This window comes from Castor canadensis, chromosome 9, assembly GCF_047511655.1.
Source record: "Castor canadensis chromosome 9, mCasCan1.hap1v2, whole genome shotgun sequence".
In the NCBI taxonomy this organism is placed as follows: domain Eukaryota; kingdom Metazoa; phylum Chordata; class Mammalia; order Rodentia; family Castoridae; genus Castor; species Castor canadensis.
This window is the reverse complement of record NC_133394.1, coordinates 18,580,621-18,607,107: the sequence shown is the minus strand read 5'-3', so window position 1 is coordinate 18,607,107 and position 26,487 is coordinate 18,580,621. Positions and strand designations below refer to the sequence as shown.

At 34.3% G+C, this 26,487-nt stretch overlaps 1 protein-coding gene across 5 annotated transcripts in view; it reads left to right on the top strand.

Annotated features, from left to right (window-relative positions):
• The window catches only part of Lrba (LPS responsive beige-like anchor protein), a 615,537-nt gene that overhangs the window by 96,020 nt on the left and 493,030 nt on the right, over positions 1-26,487 (top strand). For 4 of the 5 annotated variants that reach the window (XM_074041265.1, XM_074041267.1, XM_074041264.1 and 1 more), the window contains exons 15-22: positions 947-1,026; positions 3,836-3,898; positions 6,122-6,219; positions 14,082-14,174; positions 15,367-15,475; positions 15,986-16,067; positions 18,760-18,883; positions 19,324-19,516. In XM_074041265.1, coding sequence (XP_073897366.1) covers positions 947-1,026; positions 3,836-3,898; positions 6,122-6,219; positions 14,082-14,174; positions 15,367-15,475; positions 15,986-16,067; positions 18,760-18,883; positions 19,324-19,516 — 842 coding nt within the window. The remainder of the gene's footprint in view (positions 1-946; positions 1,027-3,835; positions 3,899-6,121; positions 6,220-14,081; positions 14,175-15,366; positions 15,476-15,985; positions 16,068-18,759; positions 18,884-19,323; positions 19,517-26,487) is intronic. The other variant, XM_074041269.1, reaches the window with a different exon arrangement.

The window sequence follows — 26,487 nt, the reverse complement described above, 5'->3', positions numbered from 1 at the left end:
TGTTGTGTTCTGGCCTTCATTTTTTAACTAACTAGTGACCTTGGGAAAGTCTCATACTTCAAAAGAGAGCTGGGCAAATTTTGTGATTTTGTTCTAACTCTTTACCCTGTTCTTTGTTTAGTAATCATCATGTGGAACAAATTCTAAACAATTTTCTTCCTTTTTACTTGGCCTATTCAAGGTCATGATGGTCCTGTTTTTCTCTTTGGTGGTCTAGGACCTGGCTGTAAAAAGTGATTAGTGGAGGAAAATAGTAGAATACATAAGGCAAATAGGTATCTAATTCAGGATCTTAGAATAATGGGTATTTGGTTTCACAAGCTTTGAACTTGGGAATTACATGCTTGAGACATGAAAATTGACTTAATGTGAGCCATGTGTGACCAAGGACTTTCTCAAGCACAGAAGGAGATGTCAGAGGCAGTCCGTATAATGTTCCTTTCTTTATGAACAATACTGTGTGATACAGCATAGTTTTGAGATTTTAATAACAGCTTCCACAAGGGACAACAGGAGAAAAGGTTGTTTTCATACTGAATTCACATATAATATTAAAGTTCAAAGTTTAGATTTTCTTTTTTTTTGGCAGACTTCTCTTACTGCGTTAACACTTTCAGAACAAAATATAAATGCATTTTATTATTGAATATAAATTTCATTTGTCACTTTTTTTTAAAAAAAAATCTTTTGACTTATCCATAGTACAAATTTGATTAGTGTAGTTTCAACATAACCTATTTTGTACACTTGGAATATTTTGTATATGATCGCATGAGAGATTAAATGCTTGTCTTTCAAGAGAAATAAAAGGGGCAATTTTTCTTGACAAGACTGATCTTTTATGTTTCATACAAATAAATGGAAAAGCTATTGGGAATGAGAATTTTATACTTTAGATAGCTGTGAGGTCTTTAAAATGCTAAATGGGTGTTATTTTTTTGTAAAGATGGACCACGACCCAGTCAAAAAGAAATACTTTCTCTACGAGCATTCTTACTGATGTTCATTAAGCAATTAGTGATGAAGGTGAGTTTATATTTCTTACCCTATGGTGTGCTGCGTATTGGAGATGATAATTTCACATAAAATACCATTTTTTTAATTTATGGTATTGGGATTGAACTTGAGATCTTGCACTTGCCAACCAAACCCTTTTACTGCTTGAGCCACATCTCTGTGGCTTTGTTTGAATTTTGAGATAAGGTCTCACTGAGTTTTCCCTGGTTAGCCTTGAACTCAAGATCCTCCTGCCTGTGAGCAGCTGGGATTGCAGGCATATACCACAATACCTGGCAGTTTTATTCTTCGTTAGTCAAGTTATACATTAAAAATTTCTTTGAAAGATGTTTGTTTCCTTATTTTTTTAGTTCTTGTTTCTATAAGTTGCTGGAGAATAAGAGATTGGTAATTGCAGTAATGTTATATAAATTTTTGTGTGAGTTCAAGGGTATTCCTTTTTTCATTCAGGAAATATATACTGAGTTTCTTTTAAATATTAGATACTGGCAGTGCTATAGCCAAGAAGCTTCTAAATGAGGTTTCATTGTTAAGGAACTTCTTGTAATTAAAACATTCATGTTTCAAGTAGTATTCCTGCATAAATGTGCCAAATAGGTGTATCAGCCTTTAGGAACGATCACATTGTATTATAGCTAAAGTAAAATTGAATATTATTTTTCAAGAAAGCATTTAGTTTTATAAGATAGCTGTATATAAGTGTTTTTGTTGCCAATATTTCATTCAATATTTCCTTAGATTGTTTTCTTTTTTATGATTGCTTTATTAGTTATCACATGAGATTATGGCAAGAGGACCTGTTTGTGTGTGTGTGTGTGTGTGTGTGTGTGTGTATTTGAAATAGGAACTTTGTTTTATGGTTAAAATACTGATAGAGTATGTTGAACATTTCCATTCTGAGCTCATTTTATTTTATTTTGTTTTAATTTTTATTTTATTCATATGTGCATACAGTGTTTGGGTCATTTCTCCCCCCTTCCCAAGTCCCCTCTCTTACCCCCCTCCCCCTGCCCCCTCTGGCTACCCGGCAGAAACTACCCTGCCCCTATCTCTAATTTTGTTGAAGAGAGAGTATAAGCAATAATAGAAAGGACCAAGGGCCTTTGCTAGTTGAGACAAGGATAGCTATATAGGGAGTTGACTCGCATTGATTTCCTGTGCATGTGTCAATTCCTCTTGAACTAACCTTTTCTCTAGTTCCTGGTCCCCTTCTCCTATTGGCCTCAGTTGCTTTTAAGGTATCTGCTTTAGTTTCTCTGTGTTGAGGGCAACAAATGCTACCTAGTTTTTTAGGTGTCTTACCTATCCTCATACCTCCCTTGTTTGCTCTCGCTTTATCGTGTGATCAAAGTCCAATCCCCTTGTTGTGTTTGCCCCTGATCTAATGTCCGCATATGAGGAGAACATACTATTTTTGGTCTTTTGGGCCAGGCTAACCTCACTCAGAATGATGTTCTCCAATTCCATCCATTTACCAGCGAATGATAACATTTCATTCTTCTTCATGGCTGCATAAAATTCCATTGTGTATAAATACCACATTTTCTTAATCCATTCGTCAGTGGTGGGGCATCTTGGCTGTTTCCATAACTTGGCTATTGTGAATAGTGTTGCAATAAACATGGGTGTGCAGGTTCCTCTGGAGTAACCTGTGTCACAGTCTTTTGGGTATATCCCCAAGAGTAGTATTGCAGGATCAAATGGTAGATCAATGTTTAGCTTTTTAAGTAGCCTTCAAATTTTTTTCCAGAGTGGTTGTACTAGTCTACATTCCCATCAGCAGTGTAAGAGGGTTCCTTATTCCCCACATCCTCGCCAACACCTGTTGTTAATGGTGTTGCTAATAATGGCTATTCTAACAGGTGTGAGGTGGAATCTTAGTGTGGTTTTAATTTGCATTTCCTTTATGGCTAGAGATGGTGAGCATTTTTTCATGTGTTTTTTGTCCATTTGAATTTCTTCTTTTGAGAAAGTTCTGTTTAGTTCACTTGCCCATTTCTTTATTGGTTCAATAATTTTGGGAGAATTTAGTTTTTTAAGTTCCCTATCTATTCTGGTTATCAGTCCTTTGACTAATGTGTAGCTGGCAAATATTTTCTCCCACTCTGTGGGTGTTCTCTTCAGTTTAGAGACCATTTCTTTTGTTGAGCAGAAGCTTTTTAGTTTTATGAAGTCCCATTTATCTATGCTATCTCTTAGTTGCTGTGCTGCTGGGGTTCCATTGAGAAAGTTCTTGCCTATACCTATTAATTCCAGAGTATTTCCTACTCTTTCCTGTACCAACTTTAGAGTTTGTGGTCTGATATTAAGATCCTTGATCCATTTTGAGTTAAAATTGATATAGATGAATCTAGTTTCTGAGCTCATTTTAAAAAGTACAATTTTTTTTCTGGTGAACTTACTATTCATCTTTTAGGTACTTGACATTTTGTCATGCAGTAAAATTGTTCATTTTATTCTCCAAATTTAACTTTAAGTGAAAAAGTTACCTTCTGTAGAGGAGTAGACATATGGAATTATACTTTCATTTATCATAATTTATTATTTTTGGTACTTCAGGATTCTGTAGCTTTACCAAATAGATACTCGTGTAAGATGTTGAGAACAGGTACTGATACCAAGTCTCTTCATTTTTGTACAGTCTTACAGACTGTCTTTAGTGCTTCCTCAAATTTTTCCTTTAAATTTAGATTCTATATTACATTCTTTATTTAGATTAAAAACAGCTGACCAACTTGACAAATGTATGTATATGGTTTTCTTTTTTAAAGATGTTTTTCATGTGTAAGCATAAGATACTTGTATTATGTCTCTAAAGGATTCTGGAGTAAAGGAAGATGAACTGCAGGCCATTCTTAATTATCTACTGACTATGCATGAGGTAATACTTGAATTTCATATTTTGGGATTTGAGCTTTTAAGCTTCATTATGAAGTTTTATTTTTTTCACAGTTATGGGGTTTGAACTTAGGACCCTGTGTTTGCTAGACAGGTATTCTACCACTTGAGTCATGCCCCCAGCCCTGGTTTTGTAAAAAAAGTAAAAACCTCAAAGAAATCTTCACTAATTGTATAACTGTAATGGGAAATATGTGTGTTTAGGAACTGAATCTTAGATCTTCATTCAAATATCATTTATTATGAGAGGATGTTTCTGAGAATAATCATGAAAGACTTTAAAAGGTGTTAAAATGGGATTTTATTGAGTTAATAATAAAATGTCTACCAGAGCATATTTTCTGTGTATTTCTAGGAACTAGTGTAACAAATGTAAAAATGGACTTTAAAAATGATTTTCCATATTCAAATGTTCCATTAAATGACTCATTTGTAAGGGGATTTATAATTAAGTAGTTGAAGGGGAAGTTGAAAATAAAATAGGTTCACATATCTATCTGTTTTTTGTTTTTTAAATTTCTTAGTGATGAAAACTCAATATATGCCAGGTGTAATGTAATTAAGTGATCCAATTAGATTGTGGCGTAACTAAGTAAAATTTAGAAATTATGGGATACCATATCACAACATTTTAAATAATAATTTATATTCCTGTATTATAATTCAGGTTTTGTGAATTAATAAATTTGTTTAAAATGCAATAGTGTGTTCTTTAATCATTAATAGTTGAGAACTAAAGATCTGTCTGTCTTTGTTAACTGGAACATAAAAGAATGGCTTAAATTCATTAATTATTATATTTGGCTCAAACCACTGAGAGTTATGATTATTTTCTTCTGGAGAACTATGTTCTTTTGTTTTCTGGATTTTCCTAATTGAATCTAATAGTGTCAGATTTTCAGCTGAAATTCCTAGAAATATGGTAGGTGTAGGTGATTTTGTCTTTTATTAACTCTAGTAATACGGGATATCCAATAAAGATTGTGAGGATTTTCATGAAGATTGTTTTTTGTTGTTGTTGGGGTTGGAGTTTTGGAACTCAGGACTTCATGCTTGCAAAGCAGGAGCTGTACTGCTTGAACCACATCCCATGAAGATGTTTTGAAGTCTAGAAGTCATGTATGCTGTTGATGTTCTGTAAATGTTACCAAATTGTACCAGATATAGTGGTGTGTTGATTGAGTAACTTTTATTGACTACATTCATCTTAATACTAACAACAGACCATACAAAAGAACTGTTTAATAGTCATTTCCTCTAAAATGTTTTTTTAGAACCAGTTTCTTGGTAGGCACAGTGAATAAAATATTTTAGGTTAAATAAATTTCGGAAATGATTCATATCCTGTTACCCCCTACTACACTCACCAAGACTCACAACCACTTTTATTAACATATTAAAGACTCTGCTATGCACTGTTCATCTGTGTCTTCCCTCTACCTCCTACAAGGTACAGGGGATTGCACACAGGTCTTTATACTCAAGTTTTCTTCCACTTGAGCTGTGCTCCTAACCCTTTTTGTTTTTGAGATAGACTCTTGCTAACTTGGCCTTGAACTTGTGATCCTCCTGCCTTGCCTCTTTAGTAGCTGGTATTACAGGCATATACCACCATGCTCAGCTTCTGATACCTTTCAGTAACAAAAAAGAACAACTTAGTTCCCTTTTCTCCAATTTCTTGACATGTAAACCTTCCTTAAAAACAAAACAGAAAAACCCCCATTAAGTTAGATCTGCTGTTTTGAAGAATATGTTTTAGGGAATAATTTATTGTAACATAAAATGTATTTTAAAATTATTATTATTATTTAGGCAGTACTGGGGTTTGAACTCAGCACCTTGCATTTTCTATGTAGGTACTTTACTACTTGAGCCACTCTCCCAGCCCTGCTTTGTGTTGGATATTTTTGAGATAGGGTCTTGGGACTTGTTTGCCCGGGCTGACCTTAAACAGGTATCCTCCTGATCTCTGCCTCCCAAGTAGCTAGGATTACAGGGCATTTTATTATTTTGATTAAGAAATTCTCTGCGTATTTGGTAATGTATATTATTTAGAGAATATATTGTGTTCAAAACAAGAATGTATGGAAGCTACGTCTACTTATTTTTCTCAAGTTGAAATTTCTCTTGTTCCAAAAGTATTCTGTATTCAAAGAAGTTACTTTTTCCTCATTTTTATTTTTTTGAATTTCTGAAATAATTTCAGGATGACAATCTAATGGATGTCCTACAGCTGCTTGTTGCATTAATGTCAGAGCATCCTAACTCTATGATTCCTGCTTTTGACCAAAGGAATGGGTTACGGTAAGAATTTCTTAATTAGGAATTTTAATTATATTTAATAATTACTTCAGAGATATTGGAAAGACTCATATAAAAATATTATTTGATATTACTTTTGAAATGATTTTACAACATGAAATGATTTAATATTTAGGACCCATTTATTTCATATTACATTTTTTGAATGAATGTTAAATTTAGAGGTAGTAATGCTGTTTGTTACTATTTGAATTTATAACGATTGCTAAATCATCTCAGCATTTTGTGTGGTGAGTGATATGGTTGAGCTGTGGTGAAGCTGGCTCTTCAGCAGAGATATTTTTAGGTCCTAGAATAGTAGTATTCAGTTGTAGTATAAGAAAAGCTCTGTTCTTTTTTTAAAATATCACTGTTCTGCCTCCTAATATCACTGCATTGTTGTAGTACTTTGCTTGGGCCATAACTAAATAGAGTAGAGTAGGTGGCTTTCACAATCAAAATTTATTTGCTTACATTTTTGAGAACTGGAAGCCAAGGTACCAGCAGGGGCAGTAACTGGCAAGGGCTCTCCCCTAGAGTTGTAGGTATCTTCTTTCTCCCTGTGTCCTCATACAGGAAAGAGAGAAGGAGAGGGAAAGTGTGTGTGCCCTAGTGTCTCTTTATAAGAATGCTAATCCTATTAGATCAGGGCCTCACTGTTTTGAGTTCACTTCATTACTTATTTAGAAACCCCATTTCCAAATTCAGCCACACCAAATCAGTTCTCTTTATTTCTGCATTGATTTGTTCATCTTCATGCTAACCCTAGATTCTCTGAAAACCTGCTGGTGATTTGTTTGTGATTGTATTAAATCTGTAGATGAATTGAGGGAGAAATACCATCTTAATATTTCATCAGAATATTCATTCTGAATCCTGAAAATGTTACATCTCTCCATTTAACTTTTTTCTAATTGCTTCGAGCAGTGTTTAGTAGTTTTTAGTATATATATTCTACATATCTTTTGTCAGACTTATCCTTGTGTATTAATATTTCCTGATGTTATTGTTAATGATATTATTAATAGATAGTTTTTGTTTGTTTATTGCTGTTACTTATAAATACAATTGATTGTTGTTTTCCTGTGGTGCTAGGGATAAAATCCAGGGCTTCTGCATACTAGGCAAGTTTTCTACCACTGAGCTACATCCGAAGCCCTATAATTGATTTTATATTTGATCTTGTTTGCTCTAATCATGGTTAAATTACTATTTCAATAATTTTTTTTCCCAGATTCCTTATGATTTTCTAGGTAGAAATTTCTCTGGAAATCAAGATAGTTTTACTTCTCTTTTTTCCTGTTCTGATTATTTCTGTTTCTTTTCTTTGCTGATTGCAAATGCCAGATCCCCCAGTACAACATAGGATAGAAGTGGTTAGAGTGGACAATGTTGTGTTGTTTTTGACTGTAGGTATGCAGTGGTCAGTCTTTCACCATTATTGATGATACTAGCTGTGGGGTTTTGCATATTTCCCTTGAAAGGTTGAGGTAATTTCTTTTAGTGGATCTTTTTCCCCTTAAGTCAGAAATGATGTGGGATTTTTTCAAGTGCTTTTTCTTCATCTATTGAGATAATTCTTTTAGTTATTAATATGGTATATTACATTGGCTGTCATTCATTTATTCAGTCATTGATTTGTTTTGGGCCCGGAATTTGAACTCAGGGCCTCATGCTTGCCAGGTGCCGCTTGAGGCGCTCCACAGGATGTTAAGGTTTTGTGTCAGAATAATTTCTGGCCTCATAGAATGACTTGGGAAATATTTTCTGCTCTTTAGTTTTCACAGAATTGTTATTTATTCCTTAAATATTTGCTAACATTTGCCAGTGAAGTTATTCACATGTGGAATTTTTTTGTGGGAATGTTGCTAGCTTCAAATTCAATTTCCTCAATAGATGCAGTGCAGTTTGGGCTGTCCATTTCTTTTTAAATGATCCTTAATAGTTTGTAGTTTTAAGGAATTACCTGCTTCATCTAGACCATTTAATTTATTGCTACAACATTGTTCCTTATTTTTTTTTAAATATCTGTAGATTTCTGTAGTGATGTCACTTCTTATTTCTGATACAGAGAATTTGTTTCTTGTTTTTCTCACCTCTGATCAGTGTGGCTGTTGGTTGATCAAATGTGGACGTCTGTTAGAATTTTTTGTTGAACAATTTTTTTGGAAACTTTTTTTTTTTTAAACATCTCCTTAGGATGCTTTTGTCAGATGGTAAAGTCCGTGTTTGTAGTTCTTGTCTTTAGCAATTTAAAAAGTTTTTCTCCTGTTGACTTGTCTCTATAGTTTCTAATGAGAAATTTATGGTCATTCAAATCTTCTTTGCTAAATATAATGTGCTGAGATTTCTGTACTTGCTCTGAAGATATTCTCTTTAGCTTTTTCCTCTGTAATGTCATTATGACATTTTTTAGGGGGTGCTTTTTTAATTACCAAATTTGAGAGATATTAGATTGGTATATGATAAACTTAATCTTCAAGTTTATGTACTTTTTGGTTGCCTTTTTATTTATCTGTTTATTTTGTCCTTCCTTCATTTCACCACAAAGTCTCTCCTGTCCTAATCAGTTGTAGCTGATTAAAGTATTATTCATTTTCCTAGACCAGTTAGTGGTGCAGACATGATCACATGATCTACTGAGGAGCATCAGTCAAGGCCCTTGAAGGGGATGGACGTGGATGTTGGGTCAGAAGGATGCTCTCCTTTCTATTTGTAAGGACCATGGGAGTTAGAGCTCCTGGGGGTCATCTTTCAGATCACATGGGAAGGACATACCAGACAATGAAGCTAACATAGAGGACACAGAGGCCTTTACTTCTGTTTAAATTGGGCCATTATCTTTTTTTATTGTGAGTTCATGTTCCTTATATATTCTGCATAATAGTCCTTCGTCAATTAGATGATGTGCAAAGTTTTTCTACCACTCTGTGTTTCGTGTTTTTACTTTTTAATTTTCTTTTTGAGATATAGTATATGTAGCCCAGGCTGGCCTCGATGTCACAATCCTCCTGAGTTCTAGTTTTACAGGCATATGCCACCATATTCAGCTGCTTTCTTTTGCTATTTCTCTTTTTCATGTCATACCTAAAAATAATCATTGCCTAATCCACAGCCACAAAGATTTGTATCTATGTTTTCTTCTAAGAGTTTTAGTTTTAACTGTTACCCTGAATGACATGTTTCTGCCTTTTAATTTTGATATTGAATACATGCTATGTTTATTTTATTTCAGATATTGTATATTTAAAATACAAGATAATGTTTCATTTTTTATTCTTTTTTTGATGAGAACTATATTTTTCATTTCATTTATTTTTATATTTTTTTAAATTAAAATTTTTTATTTTTTATTATTCATTTATTCACATGTGCATACATTGTTTGGGTCATTTCTCCCTGCTTTTCATTTCATTTAGACTCTGCTCTTTCTAGACCATAACTGGAATAGCTCCTTTATAAACCTGATGTGATCATCCCAATAACTTGCCCATTGCACTGAGGTCTGTTGGTTGAAAATGATCACATTTTCTTTGTTTTCATATATTAAGTAATGTTTTAATGTGTCTTGTTATATTTTACATACACAGTCCTGTTAGCAATCTTCTAGCAAAGGTTTTTCCTCTTTTGTTTCTGTTTTCTTTTTTAAAAAGCAAATAGTCAACCTGGTAGGGTCAGACTGCAAGTCTGTGTTTCATGGTTCCAGTACCACTTTGTTTTCAGACCTGTCTTATACTGCTTTGGGTTGTTGTTGCACTTTTTCCACTCTGGAATGAGGCAGTGCATTGAGTGGTAATTCAAGTCTTATTTCATGGGTTCTTCTGGTATACGTTTGTCCCACACACATGTATCTCTTGAGTGAGTTCAGGTCTTTTGTGGGTTATTCCATAGATTTACAGGTTATTTTACTACTTTCTCCCATTTAGGATTCCTTCCTACCACATTTTCAGACTCATTTTCCATGTTGTTCTAACCAGAAGCACAGTTTTTCTCAGAATTTTGGTCTGAGTTTCTGAGTCAAGGGCCCACTTTTGGGTAAAATTCAGAAGAGAGAAGAAAAAAAAAAAATCATAGTTTTACCTCCACATGGGAGTTCTCCAGGTTCTAACTTTGTCACACAATGTAACTGCTTTGTTTAGTCTTCAGTATTTTAGTGGTTGCTTTTGGATAATTTTAGTTGTAGTAGTTAAAACAGAGAGACTTTATTTGGCTGACTCCATTTGGTCTCACCAGATTCCCCCTATTGATGTTGAAGTTTTCTTTTTTTAGTTTACTTTTTGTTATTGGTCTCCTAGTGTTACCTCCTTTCATCTTGGTGGGCTTTACTATTTCTCCTAAGGCATGTCTGTAGCAATGAATTTCTTATTCTTTGTTCATCCAGGAATTCTTTTATTTGCCTTCATGTTTGGAGCATACTTATGCTGGATATAAAATCCTTATAGTCTCTCTTTCTATCAGCCCTTGACTATAGTCAGCCGACTTTTGGGCTCTGTTGTTTCCTATGTGATGATAGCCATGAATTGACTGTTGCTATCCTGTATGTCTTGAGTCATTTTCTCTTTTAAGCTTTTTGCCTTTGCCTCTCAGCAGTTTGACTGTGGTTTAATTGTGATTTATTTTGTATTCTTCCGTGGCTTTTTGAGTTCTTATATCTGTAAGTAAATGTTTTTATTACCAAATTTTGGGAATTTTTGTCCATAAGGTCTACAGATTTTTTTTTTCTGTCCCTTTCTTTTCCCTTCCCCTCCTCCCTCTCCTCCCCCTCCTCCTCCCCCTCCCCCTTTCCCCTTCTCTCTTTCCTTCTTTTTCCTCTTCTTTTTTTTTTTTTTTGCACTTCCGTAACATTGAAGTCAGAACACTACATCATCTCACATGTCTCCACAGATTGGTTACAAAGATCAATTTCTATTGATCGTTGTTCAAGTTCACAGATTTCTTTCACACCCGAGTTGCTGGTGAGCAGCTCTTAAGTGAATTCCTTGTCTTCTCTTCTTATATTTTTTACCTCTAGAATTTCCTTCTGCTTATTTTTACATTTTATAATGATATCCCAATTTTAGCTCATTTTAAATCTGTTTTTCTTTTAATTTTTTAAATGTAGCATTTTGAAATTTGTTGAACACAACCTTTGAAGTCTGCTAAATCTAGCATTTGAACCTTAAGCTATTTTAATTCTCTCTTTCTGATTATGGTTTATACTTTATTTTTTTAAAATTTCTTTGCATATATAGTAACTTTAGTAGAAAACTAGTAATTTTGGATAAGTATTAGTGTAACTCTGGACTCTTCATCTTCTATGCTTTTTTTGGTTTTTAATAAGTTAGCAAATTTTGGGTTTTCTATGGTCTGCAGCTTTTGATTTCTCTGTGGTCAATATTTTACTTTTTTTTTTTTAATTTAACACAACACTCACAGGGTTTCCTGTGATTCTATATACATTACAGGTTTATCAATGATTTATGTAAAGGTTATGATTAAGGACAAGGCTGAAGGATCTGTTTGTGATAGATTTATCTGTTACAGGGCTCTGCTGATTTATCTGTGTTTAGGGATTATATTCCAAGTTGTAGCTACTTCTCTGCTTTCCCTTGCCTTCCCCTTTTCAGTTAGCTACTCAGAACTCTCCTATCTATTATACTTCCCCAGTTAGAGAGAACACTTGTCTCAGTCATTCCGTGGCTCTTTCATTTTTAGTATTTTCGACTGGTCAGCTCTTCTCTCTGAACTGTCTTCAGCCTTGGTCTAGGGAAGCTACTCATTTCCTCCTTTGAGTCATAAAAAGGCCTGCTACTCTTAGTTTAATAACTGTGGTTTTCATTTCTTACCTTATGTTAAGCTTGCCTGCTCAGAAAGCAACACTACTGCTTTTTGGTGCCAGCCCAATCTGGTAAAATCTCACCAACTACCCTGGGTGGTAATTATAGGAGTAATTCTGTCAACAAGGCTATTGACTGTATTGACTGTTAATGTGCTAGAATAAATACTTCTAAGTTTTTTGTCTTTCGTTGGTCCATACCCATTGTTCTGAAATGATTGCCAGTAAATATTTTGTTCAGTTTTATTTCTTTTTTGTAGACAGGATCTTACTATGCTTAGGTTGGCTTTGAACACTCCCGCATCCTTCAGCCTCAGCCTCCTGAATACTGGGATTACAGATGTGTACCCCATGCCTAGCTTCAGTTTTATTCTTACTTAGTGTTAATCTTATCACGTGTCTTTAAGTTGTGAATATTTGGATGCTGTGTTAGTGAGATTTTATATTTTCAAATGTCCTAACTGGATTCTGCTTCAGACAGAAATGTTTAATGTCAAAAAATTATTGCAGGATAAACATTAGGTTTATCAATGTAGGTGATTAATGTAAATTATTGATCCTAATAAAACATACTTAAAATTTCTTAAGGCCAGGTATGGTGGTGCATGCCTGTAACCCCAGCTTCTTGGGTGGTGAAGGTTGGGAGGATTGTGGTTCAAGGTCTGCTAGGCAAAAAGTGAGCACGATCCCATTTCTGTGAATAAACAGTCCCGGCTATCTGGGAGAGGAGGATCTTGGTCCTAGGCTGGCTCTGGGCAAAAAGTACAAGAAACTATGTGAAAAAAGAAAAACAAAAGAAACTAAAGCAAAACAGGGTTGGAGATGTGCTTGACCAGTAAGTGTAGGGCCCTGAGTTCAAACCCCAGTGCTGTCCCCCCAGACATTGTCAAACAGTAGTTTCTGGAGTTTATCTTGATTAAGTTATTGTGATTTTTGAACAATTATGTGTTACTGCATAGTTTGATGTTACAGTTTTTATTCCAAAATTTGTGGTAAAAAACACCTAGGGTCTGATATCATTTTATGGATGACAGTATGATGTTTTATTCTAAATTGAATAAAACTTTGTTTTACATAATTTATTTTTCTGTTATCACTAATAGTTGAAGTTCTTTTCTTTGTGCTCATAATTCTTCTATTTTTTTTTGACTCAATTATGAAACAGTGAAATTTTTACCTAGGACAATAGGATCGTAATGTTTACTCATAGAAGTCTCTGATTTTTGTCTTTGTTGTGCATGTTTATATGGAAAGGAACCCTATAAGAAGTCAGCTTAATCTCACTTTCCGTGCAGTCTGTTTTTATATACATAAGACTACCCTCAATATTCTTTTGCAATTAAATGAAATTACTACATAATTTTTCAGAATTAAATGTGAAATTTATTTTTAATGGTCACTCGGTTTTAAGTCTTTTTTACTTTCGTAATTAAAACTTAAAATTGAGTCATACTACTTATACAACTTTTTTGATAATCATACATTAGTAGCCTGTTCATGGTGCTGATTATTTACAAATTTAAATATGTACTATATTAAATAGTGTTTTATTTATACTGATTTAAAAAGGTTTAAAAGTGCAGTAAGATTTGCATATATGTATGTGCATGGAAAAGTCACCATATATTGTGAATTTTAATTCATTTTCATTTATTCTCACTGAAAGAAAGTATAATTAGTCTGAAATAATTGAGGTTTTTTTTTTTTTAAGTGGTATTGGGGATTGAACTGAGAGCCTGGAGCTTGCTAGGCAAATACTCTACCACTTGAGCTATGCTCCTGTCCCTTTTGCTTTTAGTTTGTTTTTCAGATAGGGTCTTGTGCTTTTGCCCTGACTGGCCTCAGACCTTGATTACATGTATTACATGCATGAAGGAGATTACATGCACGTACTACCACATCCCACCCAAGAAAGTTTTTAAATGTCAGAGATCCTCAGTTGTATGTCACTTGAAAGAAGCTTAAAACAATATGAAAGATACAGATATGTTAAATTTTTTACTTTTTAAAAAATTGTACTCAAAATTGTTTTAAATTTTTATTTATTCAGTGCTATCTATAAACTTCTGGCATCAAAAAGTGAAGGTATCAGAGTACAAGCTCTCAAGGCAATGGGCTATTTTTTAAAACATCTGGCCCCAAAGTGAGTATGCATGAAATCTAAAGTGAACTTGTGTTTGTTGTTTATTTATTTAAACCTTTTGAAAAACGTTGCTGTTCTGCAGTCCCTTCCCCTCCCCTCTCCTGCTTTCCCTTTGACTTTAAATATTTTTTATTTATAAAATACTATATGGATTGAATCCCATTACTACGCATTTTAAAAATAAAGTTGAATGGTAATATATGGTTTTTAAAAATGAAAACTACTTAAATCAAGTGGATATCTTGAGTTCTAGAAACTATGAAGACTGAAGACTTCATTTTAGTAACTTGCACCATCATTTGCATTGTCTGTCCTATAATGCTCATAAGTAGCCAGTGTGTGTCACAGTGTTCTCTGCTATACGTTTAACTAAAACCTGAGGCTGCCCTACTTGCTTCTTTAGCTGAATGCAGATAACCATATTTTCTCTGGTTCCTTATACCAGGAGTAATTTCTTATAAAAAATGAAATTTTGGCGGTAGAAAAAGTGTTGGTCAACTGCAGACTTTAGGAGTCCATCTGGCCACCTGTATGTAAAGTGTTATTAGAACACAACTACAGTAATTTACTTGATTATTACCTGTGGCTGTTTTCATGTTGCAAGGTCATTGCTGAGATGTAACAAAGACCATATGGTCTGCAAAGTGTAAGATGTTTGCTCTCCAACCATTTGCAGGAGATGTTTGCTTACTCTAGGAGTATAATTAAAGTTGTGATCCTTCAGTTTTTAAACTAATGCTTAGAATGTTAATTTTGGTGCATATTTACATAGTATTCACTTTCTTAAATTATGTTATTTCTTCCTTCTCCTTCATGTTGATTTTCTCCTACAGTTTTTTTTTGTGCTTTAGATGGTCATCCCCAATAGAGCCTAGCCCAGTTATGGCAGATAGTAGCAAGTACTTAAATAGTTGCTCTGAAGACTTTAGTAGAAGTTTTTGCTGTGGTAGCATAGCTAATCTTCTCTCTCTCTCTTTTTTTTTTTCTTAAACTTTAGTTATGCTTATATTGTAGTTAGTATTTCTCTAGTTAAGTATTTTGTAAGCCTTAAAACTTCTAGTTTGAAAAACATTGTAAGAGTAATTGGTTTGGAATTTGTCATCTGAAAAACACTGTTTCCTTCACTCAGCATGCGTGGTAAGTGGTGCACAGTAAATTTGCATTCAATGATTTCTTTTTTATGTAATCGTAGGAGAAAAGCTGAAGTCATGCTTGGGCATGGATTGTTTTCTTTGCTAGCTGAGAGGCTCATGCTTCAGACAAATCAAATCACAATGACCACATACAATGTTCTCTTTGAGGTAGGAATGTAGTTAGAATTTACTACTCTTATGAATTTGGTTTTCTTTTTGGTGGCACTGGGGCTTGAACTCAGGGCTTTGCAATTGCTAGGAAGGTGCTCTTACCTCTTGAGCCACACCTCCAGTCCCTAATTTCTTATTATAAAAGTGCTGATAATGCTGAGTTGTCAGTGTCTAAATAAAATAAAGCCATTTATTTTTGTAACATACAGTTTTAAAATCGTATATCTAAAGGAGATGTGGCTTCATTTGTGTAAATCTATTAATGTGTGAATTACTAAACAATGTAGTTAACCCTTGTTTAAGTGTCTCTCTTATATTGACTATTTGGTCTTTAATTTTATAATTAAGTGAAAATAGCATAATAATACTGAAGATACTTATCTGTAACTGTTAGCTTTGAAAATTGGATTGTATATTAAATTTTGAGTAGTATTATAGTTGGATTTCCCTTATAGTGATAGTAATGTACTGGTTATACTAATGTAATTTATGGTTTTGCTTTTGTAGATTCTTATAGAACAGATTTGTACTCAGGTGATACATAAGCAGCATCCAGATCCCGATTCTTCAGTAAAGATACAAAACCCTCGTATGTATTTTGTACATTTTAAAAAAAGAAAAACCTACCTTTTGCTACTTAGAAAGAAAGTCACTGTGAAAAACCTAAAGTTGATACAGTGGAAACAGATCATTAGATGAATATTTCATTAAGGGCAATGGTACAATATTACTTTTGTTTGTGTATTATGTTGAATGTAACATTGCATTATCTTAAGTTATGTGTTTACTCATAAGATGTTGGTGCAGACTTTCAGAAAAGTTTTAATTGTACTATTTAGCAATGTCAAGTCAAATAACATAAACCAAGGAGGTAGTCTTCATCTTATATTACTGTCAATATAAGAAAACAAAATTTGGAATGAGAAAGATACCTGTGTTCTTTTTATTTATTTATTTATTTACTTACTTTTGTTGTATTGAGGTTTGAACTCAGGACCTTGGCACTTGCCAGGCAATTGATGTAGCACTTGAACCATGTCTCCACCCTTTTTGGTTAAGTTTGTTTTTAGACAGTGTCTTAGGATTTTTTGTAGACTGGTCTTGGATTGTGATCCTTCTATCTCTATCTCCTGAGTAGCTGGGAATACAGGTGTGAGACACCATGCCTAGCTTGCTTTTCTTGATAGTTTTGCCAAATTTTTGCTTAGACTGGTTTCATACTGTAGTCCTCCTATTTCTGCCTCCCAAGTAGGCTTGCTAGTAGGTGGCGTTACAGATGTAAGCCACCATGCCCAGCCTGGGGTACTCGGTACCCCAGGGGTCCTGGGGATCGAACCCAGGACTTCACAGCTACTAGGCAAGTGCTGTACCTCTTGAGCCATACCCTTATCTCTAGAATTCTTAAGCACTTGTAAATGTGTACATTTTTATCATGTTTTAAAAATTGTGTTATTAAAAGAACTTTGTAGAGTTTGAAATTTGTTTGCTTTTTTTTTAGTGAGCGTGTCTCTGTGTATAGTAGCTACTTCAGTGCTAATTTTAAAAATAGCTCTGAAGTTTAATTTTTTCCTGTGCTTTCAAAGAGATAATGATGTCATTATTTTTGAGAGTGAAAAGAAGGAAAAAGTCAATGTTAGAATTTTAGAATACTTCATTATCCTAGTCATTTGGTGCTGTAACAGAACACTTGAGATTTAGTAATTGAGAACAGGAATAAAATTTTTCAGAGTGTTGGAGACTTAGAGGGCCAAGCTGAAGGTGCCTCCCTGTGGTCTGGTAGGGCTATTTTGTTTCCAAAGAGGGTTGAAGACCAAGTTAGCCAAAGGCTGCAGAAGCCCCTGTTATAAAGACCTTAAAGTCTTCATGACCTAATTATCTCTTAAAGACCCCTCCTTCTATCACTCTCATATGGGAAGCACCTGCATTTTCGAGAGGACACATTCAAACCATAGCAGTCAATCTACTTGATACTTAATGTACCACTCAGAAAAGGCAATTAGTGTGTATGGTGGATCTAAATACAGGCCCCCTATGTTGAATTCTTTAGTTGTAGTCAGCTTTTTTTTTTTTTTGTGGCGTGAATTTGCTTGACTCTAAAATGAGGATGATAATAAACAGTGCCTACTGATCACTGGGTAAGGGCTAGGTGAGTTAACTGTATTTTCTTACAACAGTGCATTATGGTAGTTTATTCTCAAAATCGTGACAGTTACCCATGTAGTAGTTGTCATCAGCCTTGTAATCATTGTCTAGGTAAAAACCTTTGAAATTATCATTAGAAGTTATAAGCTTCTCTCAAAAGTATCATTAATTGTGTGACAGAGAATCTTCAGTTTGCTGTTTTGAGTTTTCTATTTCAGAGTCACCAGAGTCCTTGGCAAAGGTTGTCTTAGAATTGCTAAAATTTTAGTTGATAAAAATTTTATGTGTTATTTAATTTTAAATTCAGAGTTATAGCTATCTTTTAATCTGTAAATTTAGGGATTATATATATACATATTTTGAGGAACTTTTTTTTTCTTTAAGCTAAGTTCTGGAAATTTAGCCACCTCTATATTAAGACCATTATAGTAGCAGATTTGTTTGCATTTGTTGGGGAGATGGGATATTGAATAGATTTAATTTCCTTTGGATTTTTTTTGTCTCTTAATTTTACTTTTAAAATTATACAAGAAAATCTTCATAGCTTTAGAAAAAATTCACTTGGATAAAGGAAAGGCTGGGTGTACATATTATAAATTATGTCCCAGAATCTGAGAATTGATTCTTTTTTTCTTGAGATTTTTATTATAGTGTTTCTGTTTGGTTTTTAAGACCAGCTTTACTATTTGAAAGAGACCAAAGAGAGAGTACTTTTGCCTTCATTTAATTTATTTGCAATTTAGAGTTGTTTTATTTTAACCTTCTGAAATTCAACTCTGGAACCAGGGGTGTTGCTCAGTGGTAGACCGCTTGTGTTGAATGCCAAAGGTCCTGAGTTTAATCTCCAACATTGGGAAAAAAGAAACATAAAGACAAAAAACAGACAACCCACCTCCCCAAAAATAAAAACTCCTAACTCTGCCTTACAGATTCAAATCATGAAATAAAGTCCTTTTCTTTTTTATAAATGGTTTCTTATGAATGTGTTGTCATTCTTTTCTGTAGAGTTTTTAAAACATCAGGTTTTCAGTAGACATTTTATATAAAGAAACTAAAGAAATTGTGATGTATTGATGACCTCACAACATGATTGCTTTCATTGTGTTGTGTTTTTTTCTTATTTATGAACTGTCTTACAGAGATATTAAAAGTAATTGCGACCCTACTTAGAAATTCTCCCCAGTGCCCAGAGAGCATGGAGGTTCGCCGAGCCTTTCTTTCTGACATGATTAAACTTTTTAATAACAGTAGAGAAAACAGGAGGTAAGCTGGATCACAAAGCATCTTTTTGCAGTATTCACAGATTCTTTTATATGAGCCCAGTTTTCTTAGAGAAGTTGCTGAAAATAGGATGTGAAATGATGCTACCGTTAAGAGTGTGCACGTAGTGTACTGGAGAGTTAAGGTAGAGCTTTCAGTGCACACTGCTGGAATGTTTTAAATATACAGATTAAATACGGTTTTGGGGTTAATTGTTTTAGACCATCACTTTTTTTTGTTTTTGTTTTGATCTTTTTGAGACAGGGTCTCACTGTGTAGCTCAGGCTGCCCTTGAACTCGAGAGAGCCTTCTTCCCCAGCCTCCTGAGCGCTGAGATTGAGATGTGCACCACCACATCCAGCTCTCGTTAGATCTTTACTGTTTGGAATTGTTATAGTGATTTTATTTTTTTTAGTAATTGAGTACCCTTTTATAATTTTCAGGAGCTTGCTACAGTGTTCTGTGTGGCAAGAGTGGATGCTTTCCCTCTGCTATTTTAATCCTAAGAATTCAGATGAGCAAAAGATAACAGAAATGGTATTTGCTGTATTCAGAATACTACTTTACCATGCAGTCAAATATGAGTGGGGTGGCTGGCGAGTGTGGGTAGACACTTTGTCAATCACACATTCAAAGGTAAGTTTCTTTCTTTTTTTATTTTTATATTAATAGTAAAGTTTATTAGGAAAGGAATACAGCATAACAAGATAAGAAACGGGGGGAAATGGAAAGAGAGAGAGAAATATTTCCTCTCCCTATGCAGGAACGGGGAGTAGACCTTTCAGTAAGTTTATGAAAGTGTATTTTAGTGTTTTAATTATCTATAATTCTGAAATTTACTTTAAAAATTCATATACTGAAATTCAAGGAAAATGTCAAATTATTCTCTGAAAGTGCAGTAAAATAACTACCAAGAGGCATCAAAAAAGAAGTTTGCCAACTTACTCAGAATCAAAGTAATTTTTCAAATGTCAGCTTTGTGTGTGTTTGAATTAATGTTGTCAAATCTCATATCATACCATAAAGAGTTTATATTTTCAAGTAAGCCATCCTCACAGACACAGGTCTGTTTAATAGTTTTTAGGAGTTTTGAACACAAGGTGGCGCACTGTGTTCAAAGATGGGCACTTGTGTCAGTATGTCATGGTGAAGGTGGAGTAAGAAAAGCTCTGGCTGATGGTCTGCACTTTAGTTCTGTTATAGTCAGTTAAAAAGTTGGTTTCAGAAAAATCTGCTAGTTTTCTCTCTCTCTCTCTCTCTCTCTTTTTTTTAAACTTAAGCCAGTCTAAGTTGTCTGTGTGGCTTTTTAAGTGAAATAATGTAGACATATCAAAAGGTGTAAAGAACAGTGTGCCTACCGTTATTTATGAAGCTGATTTCCCTTCCCCAAATGCTTTGTCTTCCCCATCCCCACTGATCTTAATTTGATGTTGTCATTTTTAGCTTTTTTTTTTTTTTAATATGGTCTCATCATGTAGCTCAGGCTGACCTGGAACTTAAAATCCTCCTGCCTCAGCCTTCCAAGTGCTGGCTGGGATTATAGGAGTCCCTCATTATAATCTTAATCCACAATTTCTTTTTGTTTTGTAGAAATGCTTTATCCTTGGTCTTAAAGCTTGGCTAGATATATTGTTCATGAATATCTTCTGTCAGTTTGCAACTTACCTATTTGTTATTTTTGAATCTTTGCATTTGTACCTTTAGAGAAAATTTTATATTTTCAAATATTTAATATAGTAAAAATGTATTGGTTTCATTTATGGACCAGTCTTTTTGCAAGGAGGTTTTTCCTTATGCAGAGGGAATATATAATTATAAATTGACTAGAAGAAATGAGCAGAAATGGTATACTCTGGCTTATTGACTTTCAAAGTTTTTATTCTGGAATAGTTTGTCATTCTGTAAGAATATATTACTATTTCATGATTATATATTTTTTTGACTTTGGATAACCTTTAGTTATTTCAGGGTAACTGCTGCTGCTTTCCTCAGCAGAAGCAGGTGCACTACTATAAGGTTTATAAAGCTATCATAGATTGGAAGAACCACCCTACAAATTTATGTTTGAGTAAAATCCAGTGGTAGATATGAAAAGTATCTGATTTTACAAAATGACCTTGAACTGAGCACTACATTTCTGAGATCTGGTTAGCTCAAAGCAGAGTTCAGCTAACTATTGCCTAAGGACCAAATCTGTCCAGACTGGTTTTGTAAATAAAATTTGATTGGAATAGAGCCACTCCCATTCATTTATATATTGTATGTGGCTATTTTTCACTACAAGGATAAAGTCGAATATTTGCTATAGAAACTCCATGGCCCCCAAAGCCTAAAATAATTAGTGTTAGACCCTTGACAGGAACTGTTTTCTGCCTGTTGTGGAACTTACTTTAGTTTTTGCTGGTAGCCAGTGAGTCTGTTTTCCATTGTAGTGAACTGCTGTACTCCTGGCTGATTTTCTGTTAATAGAATGCACCCTTTACAAAGAGATTATGAGAAAAATAGGGTTGCATTTGAGCCTCATATTGTTTTGGATTGGCTTGCAGAGCTATCTGGGGGGAGGGGAATTTTGGGTCAGGGCAGCACCAAGTATGAAGCAGATTTTGATTGTGTGTCAGTTTTCCTTAGGTTGGCTATAGGAATATAATCTTTAGAGCAATAGTTGTTAAAATGTAGCCTGAAAATTTTGGGGGGAGTCCATGAGGTCTTTTCAGGGGATTGTGAGATCCTTCTTCCTTAAGTACTTGTCTATATGAAGGTGGATTTTCTTTGTAGACTTTAAACAAAACATAATGTAACAGATTGGACACAAAGTTGATAAGAGAGTTAAGTTTTCTTTTATAGAGTCAGGGTTTAAAAGAATTTGCAAAAATGTGAACTCACAGCATTCTTCCCATTATCTTCTTTGGTAATTTTCAAACATGTTTTTATATTAATATACACTAGGTGAATTGCTGTTTATAATGACTTAGTATTTATAAAATTTCCTTTTTAACTTCTAATATGATAAGTAGTAATAGATACAACTACATGAACAGTGGGTTCTTTGGGGACCTCAGTGCTTTTTAAGAATGTAAAAGATGCAAATACCAAAAACTTTGAGGGCTCCTGCCTTAGAAAATCATTCTCTTTCAGTCTCCTTTCTGTCAGTTAACCCACCTCTCTCCCTCAACTAATGAATCATTTCCTTCCTCCTCACATCCTGGGTAGTGTGTACTCTGAGTACTTGTCATTGCCTGGTTACTTCGGTCCCTCTGTCTGTCTGTTTTTTTTAACCTGTGTCTCCTGTTTCCCCTTGTTCTCTGTTGGTTCTCTCCAATATCTCCACTCGGTCTATACTTCCGGTCTTCTGCTCCCCCAACCTATTTTCTTTTGTCTGTTCCCTCCTAGTGAACCTGTATCTGGTTTGTCTCCTCTTTCTCTTCTTACCATCCTTGTTCCTCTTACCTTTCTTCCTTTTCTTGCCTTTGCCTTTCCTCTTTTATTGCTTACTGCTCCACCCTTTTGTTCTTCCTATCATCTTCTATTTGAATACTTTCTAGTAACTATGAAAAATTGAAAGATGAATCCAGAGCAGATCTTAACATGAAAGAAATAATTTTCTAATATGGGAGATAATATATGTATAAAAGAACCAAAATACAAGGCTGGAAGCTATAAATCCCACCGAAGAGATATCCAGTGAGAGGAGAGACAGTGTCTACCTGAGGATATGGGAGAAGTCTATAGAACGGATGACAGTGTCTTTAGAGTAAACAAGATTTGGGCATGGAGAGAATGGTAGTGGGAATCACTGGGAGAGAATGGAATAGAAAAAGACACAGAGACACTGTCACTGAGGGATGAACATGATGAATTTGGCTTGCATGGATGTGTGTCCTGCACGAAGACTAGCAAGGGGTAATTCACATGTGGTCCTGTAATATCTTCATGTCCTACTCTTAGTTAAAGGCGGGTTCTTCTCTTGTGTCTTATCGCCTGCTAAATTGTCACTTGTCAGGAGCTGAGATCAGGAGAGTTGAAGGATTTTATACTTCTTATTTTCCATAATGCTGTACATAGTGCTGAGTTCTTGGAAGTTGTACATTAAGTATTTATAGAAGGAAGAATTACTCCATCTTTGTTTGGAGCTGTTTGGTTCAGTTGCTGCTCTATGTGTGACTCAGTGCCTCAGTCTTAGTGGAAATCCAGGAAATGGCTGCAGTGGCTGGCTGTTACAGCACCCACTCCACAGTCACTCCCAGTGTGGGCTGGAGCCCATTTGTCTCTTCAGAGTAATGTGGGACCTGCATCTTATTACAGTTTTCTTGGCCCCACTTCAGAATCTTATTCTTGTGGGGAGAGTCCTAGAAAATTGGTTTTTTTTGTTGTTGTTTATTTTTCAGTGCTGGGGATCGTGCCCAGTGCCTTGTGTATGTTAAGCAAGTGTGCTATCACTGAACTACACTACAGTTTGAAAATCTGTATATTAAAGTAAACTCTTAGCCAGATGTGGTAGTGCACACCTCTAATCCCTCCTATTGCTAAGGCGGAGGCAGAAGTATTGTGAGTTTGAGGCCAAGTGCAAGCAAGCAAACAAGCAAACAGAAAACATTTATAAAATAAAATAAGCTTTGCTGGGTATAGTGGTGAATATCTGTAATCCCAGCACTCAGAGGCAGAGAGGTGAGTTCAGGGGCAGCCTGGGCTATGTAGTGAGACCCTGTTTCAAAATAAATAAATATATAAAAACAACAAAAAACTCTCTTCAACAAAACAGGAGTTTTTATACACTTTGAAATTTGAACACATCTTAGTGTACAGGAAATTATTTTTTCTAACTTTCATAAAATTCTCCCCTTCCCACTTTCCCACTAAGCATATAGTAAATATAATGTAATGTAATGCAGTATACTAAGTATTATTTATATAAAATTAATACAATGTATTATACTCTTTAGAAAGCATCATGGACATAGGGAGATTTTAAACAAAATGAATGTGGGTGGACCCCAGCTTTTAACCAAAATTTTTCTTTCTTTCTGAGAACATGTATTTAGTGTAGAGAATGTTGAAGGAAGGAATATATACTATTCTTATTTAGTATCTGACAGCACTATGTTTCAGTTCCAGCCTATACAGTACAAGTCCAAAGTAGGCTCTGAGTGTGTGTGTTTCTAGCTTTGTTTAGTTTAAACTTTTCTGTATTCCAGTAACTTGTGTTTTTAAACAAATCTTAAAATATTTGTGAAGAATGTAGTTGCTTTAAGTAGAGGCCTCTTATGTCTACTTTCAGACAAGAACCAGTCTCTGACTCAAATTTTAGGATTATATTTATAAAGTATAATAAGTGCTGGCTAAGTTAATTGTGGAGTATTTTTATCTAAAATGATCTCTGTCACAGTTTGCTATGAAAGTATACTTTACAAAATAAGTATAAAAGCATTACTTAACTATAAGAGGGCAAAACAGAAACAAAAGCCCATAAGAGTTTTAAGTTGGCTCTTGTTTTTCACTTTTAATTTTAGTTTTTCATACATGTTTTATTTCTTTGTGTGGATTTTCTTCATTGGTTGAAGTAAAAAGGCATTTCATAAAATTTATACAAAATTACCTACTGCTATGTTCATTCTTTTGGAATCAAATCTATTTTTTAAATACCATGGACAACTTGTGCTTGAAGGCTCTTCATATCAATGTTTAATAAAGTTGGGATAGAGTTGAAGTGATTCAGTTAAATAGGTGAAAAATTTGTAGCTTGTTACAAATTCTGCTGAAATTATCAGACCAAATTTTCTTTCTCTCAAAGTATTCATTCTAAAGCATTTTAAATGTTTTCATGCTTGTGGTATTGAAGTGATGATGCTTATATCACACATTTATAACATGGTTCTTGGTAAAGAATGGTATGTAAAGAACTACTGTTGCAGAATTGGGTAGCTTTTACAGAGGTAAACCAGGGTATATGCAGCTGCTATAAAAAGCCAAAGAAACTCAATTGCAATTTTATTGTCTACTTTGATAGATTTCCTGCCATCTTTGTAGAAGGGAAGCTGTTTGTCACTGTATGCTGCTCCTGGACCAGCCAAACTAGGTTTTATAAGCAGTAATAGGCTATTCTAGAGTAACTGCACTGTGTTGGCTACTACTTGGGTATCAGGGTTTCAGAAGTGTACATAATAACCTGTGTGATTTCATCATATTGTTTGTTGTCTAGGTTTTTATTTTGTAAATCTTTGTTTAAAGTATTCAAGATAGATGCCAAATAATAAATAAATACTACTGTCTTCATTTGGGAAGGCAAAATGCCTCTACTTTTTAATTAAAATTTAAAATGTCTGGAGTGGTGGTGCACACCGGTAATCAGTAGAGCAGCAAAGGCAGGAGGATAGCAAGTTTCAGGCCAGCCAGCCTGGGCTACGTAATGAGTACTTATCTAAAAGTACCCTCATTTATCCAAAACATTAAGTCATTTAAACTACTATGGATTGTGGGAATTGTCCAAAAACATTGTTTTTCTAAACAAATAACACTAAAAATCTGCTGGGCACCAGTGGCTCACGCTTGTAATCCCAGCTACTTAGGAGGCAGAGATCAGAGGATTGCAGTTTGAAGCCAGCCCATGCAAATAGTTCCGTGAGACCCTATCTCAAAAAAACCTTCACACAAAAGGAATGGTGGTGTAGCTCAAGGTGTAGGCCCTCAGTTCAAATTCAAATCCCTAGCAACAACAACAAACTAAAAATCTAGGTAACTGAAAGTAGAATGATGAACAAGTAAAAGTTAGTGACACTTGAATTAAAATGTAATATGAATTAGATTTCCTCTAAAAATGGCAAATTTGACTAAAGTCCTTTTTATCTTAGTTTATTTGGGATAACTCAAAATTTTACCTGTTGCTAACAGTCTGATGAAGTAGCTGTATATACATTTCACTCACTTTATAGCAGAAAGTGAATACTCTAGGTTGGGCAAAAGCATGTAGAATTCAGTTTTTCAAATTTCCTAAGTTTCTTAATAGTATTTAAAAAATAATATAAATGGGCATATTTGTAAATGTTTGTATGTGTGTGTTTATGGTGGTTATATAAGAAAATTAAAAGCTTGCTATTAAGAAATTTCAAGTTATAAAATTCCCATTTTTCATGGATTACTTGCACTTTATATTTAATTACTAAAGTATCTCTGACTTTAAATTTTTTAGTCAACTAGCATTTGTTATTTTCTGCCTCAAAGTGAGGGGGGAAGGCGGGAGAAGGTGGGGGGTGGTGGAGAAATGACCCAAACAATGTACACACATGTGAATAAATGAATAATAATAAAAAAAAGAAAGTTAAAAAGTAGCAGGTGTTCACAGTAGGAAATTTGAAATCCAGTATAAACATATACATAAAAAATGCCCAAATTATTCATTATCTAACCATTTATGTTTAAATTAACATTTTGGAGATGATCTTCCAGTGTTCTGTTTTATATGTAAATACACACATACATATAATTATTTCCTTATAGAAATATAATTGTATTTATGCTATCTTGCTAGGTTAATTAACTTGATAATAATTCTAATGAATTTTGATGGCTGTATATCATTTGGTCTATATGATATATTGTATCATGGAGAAGTG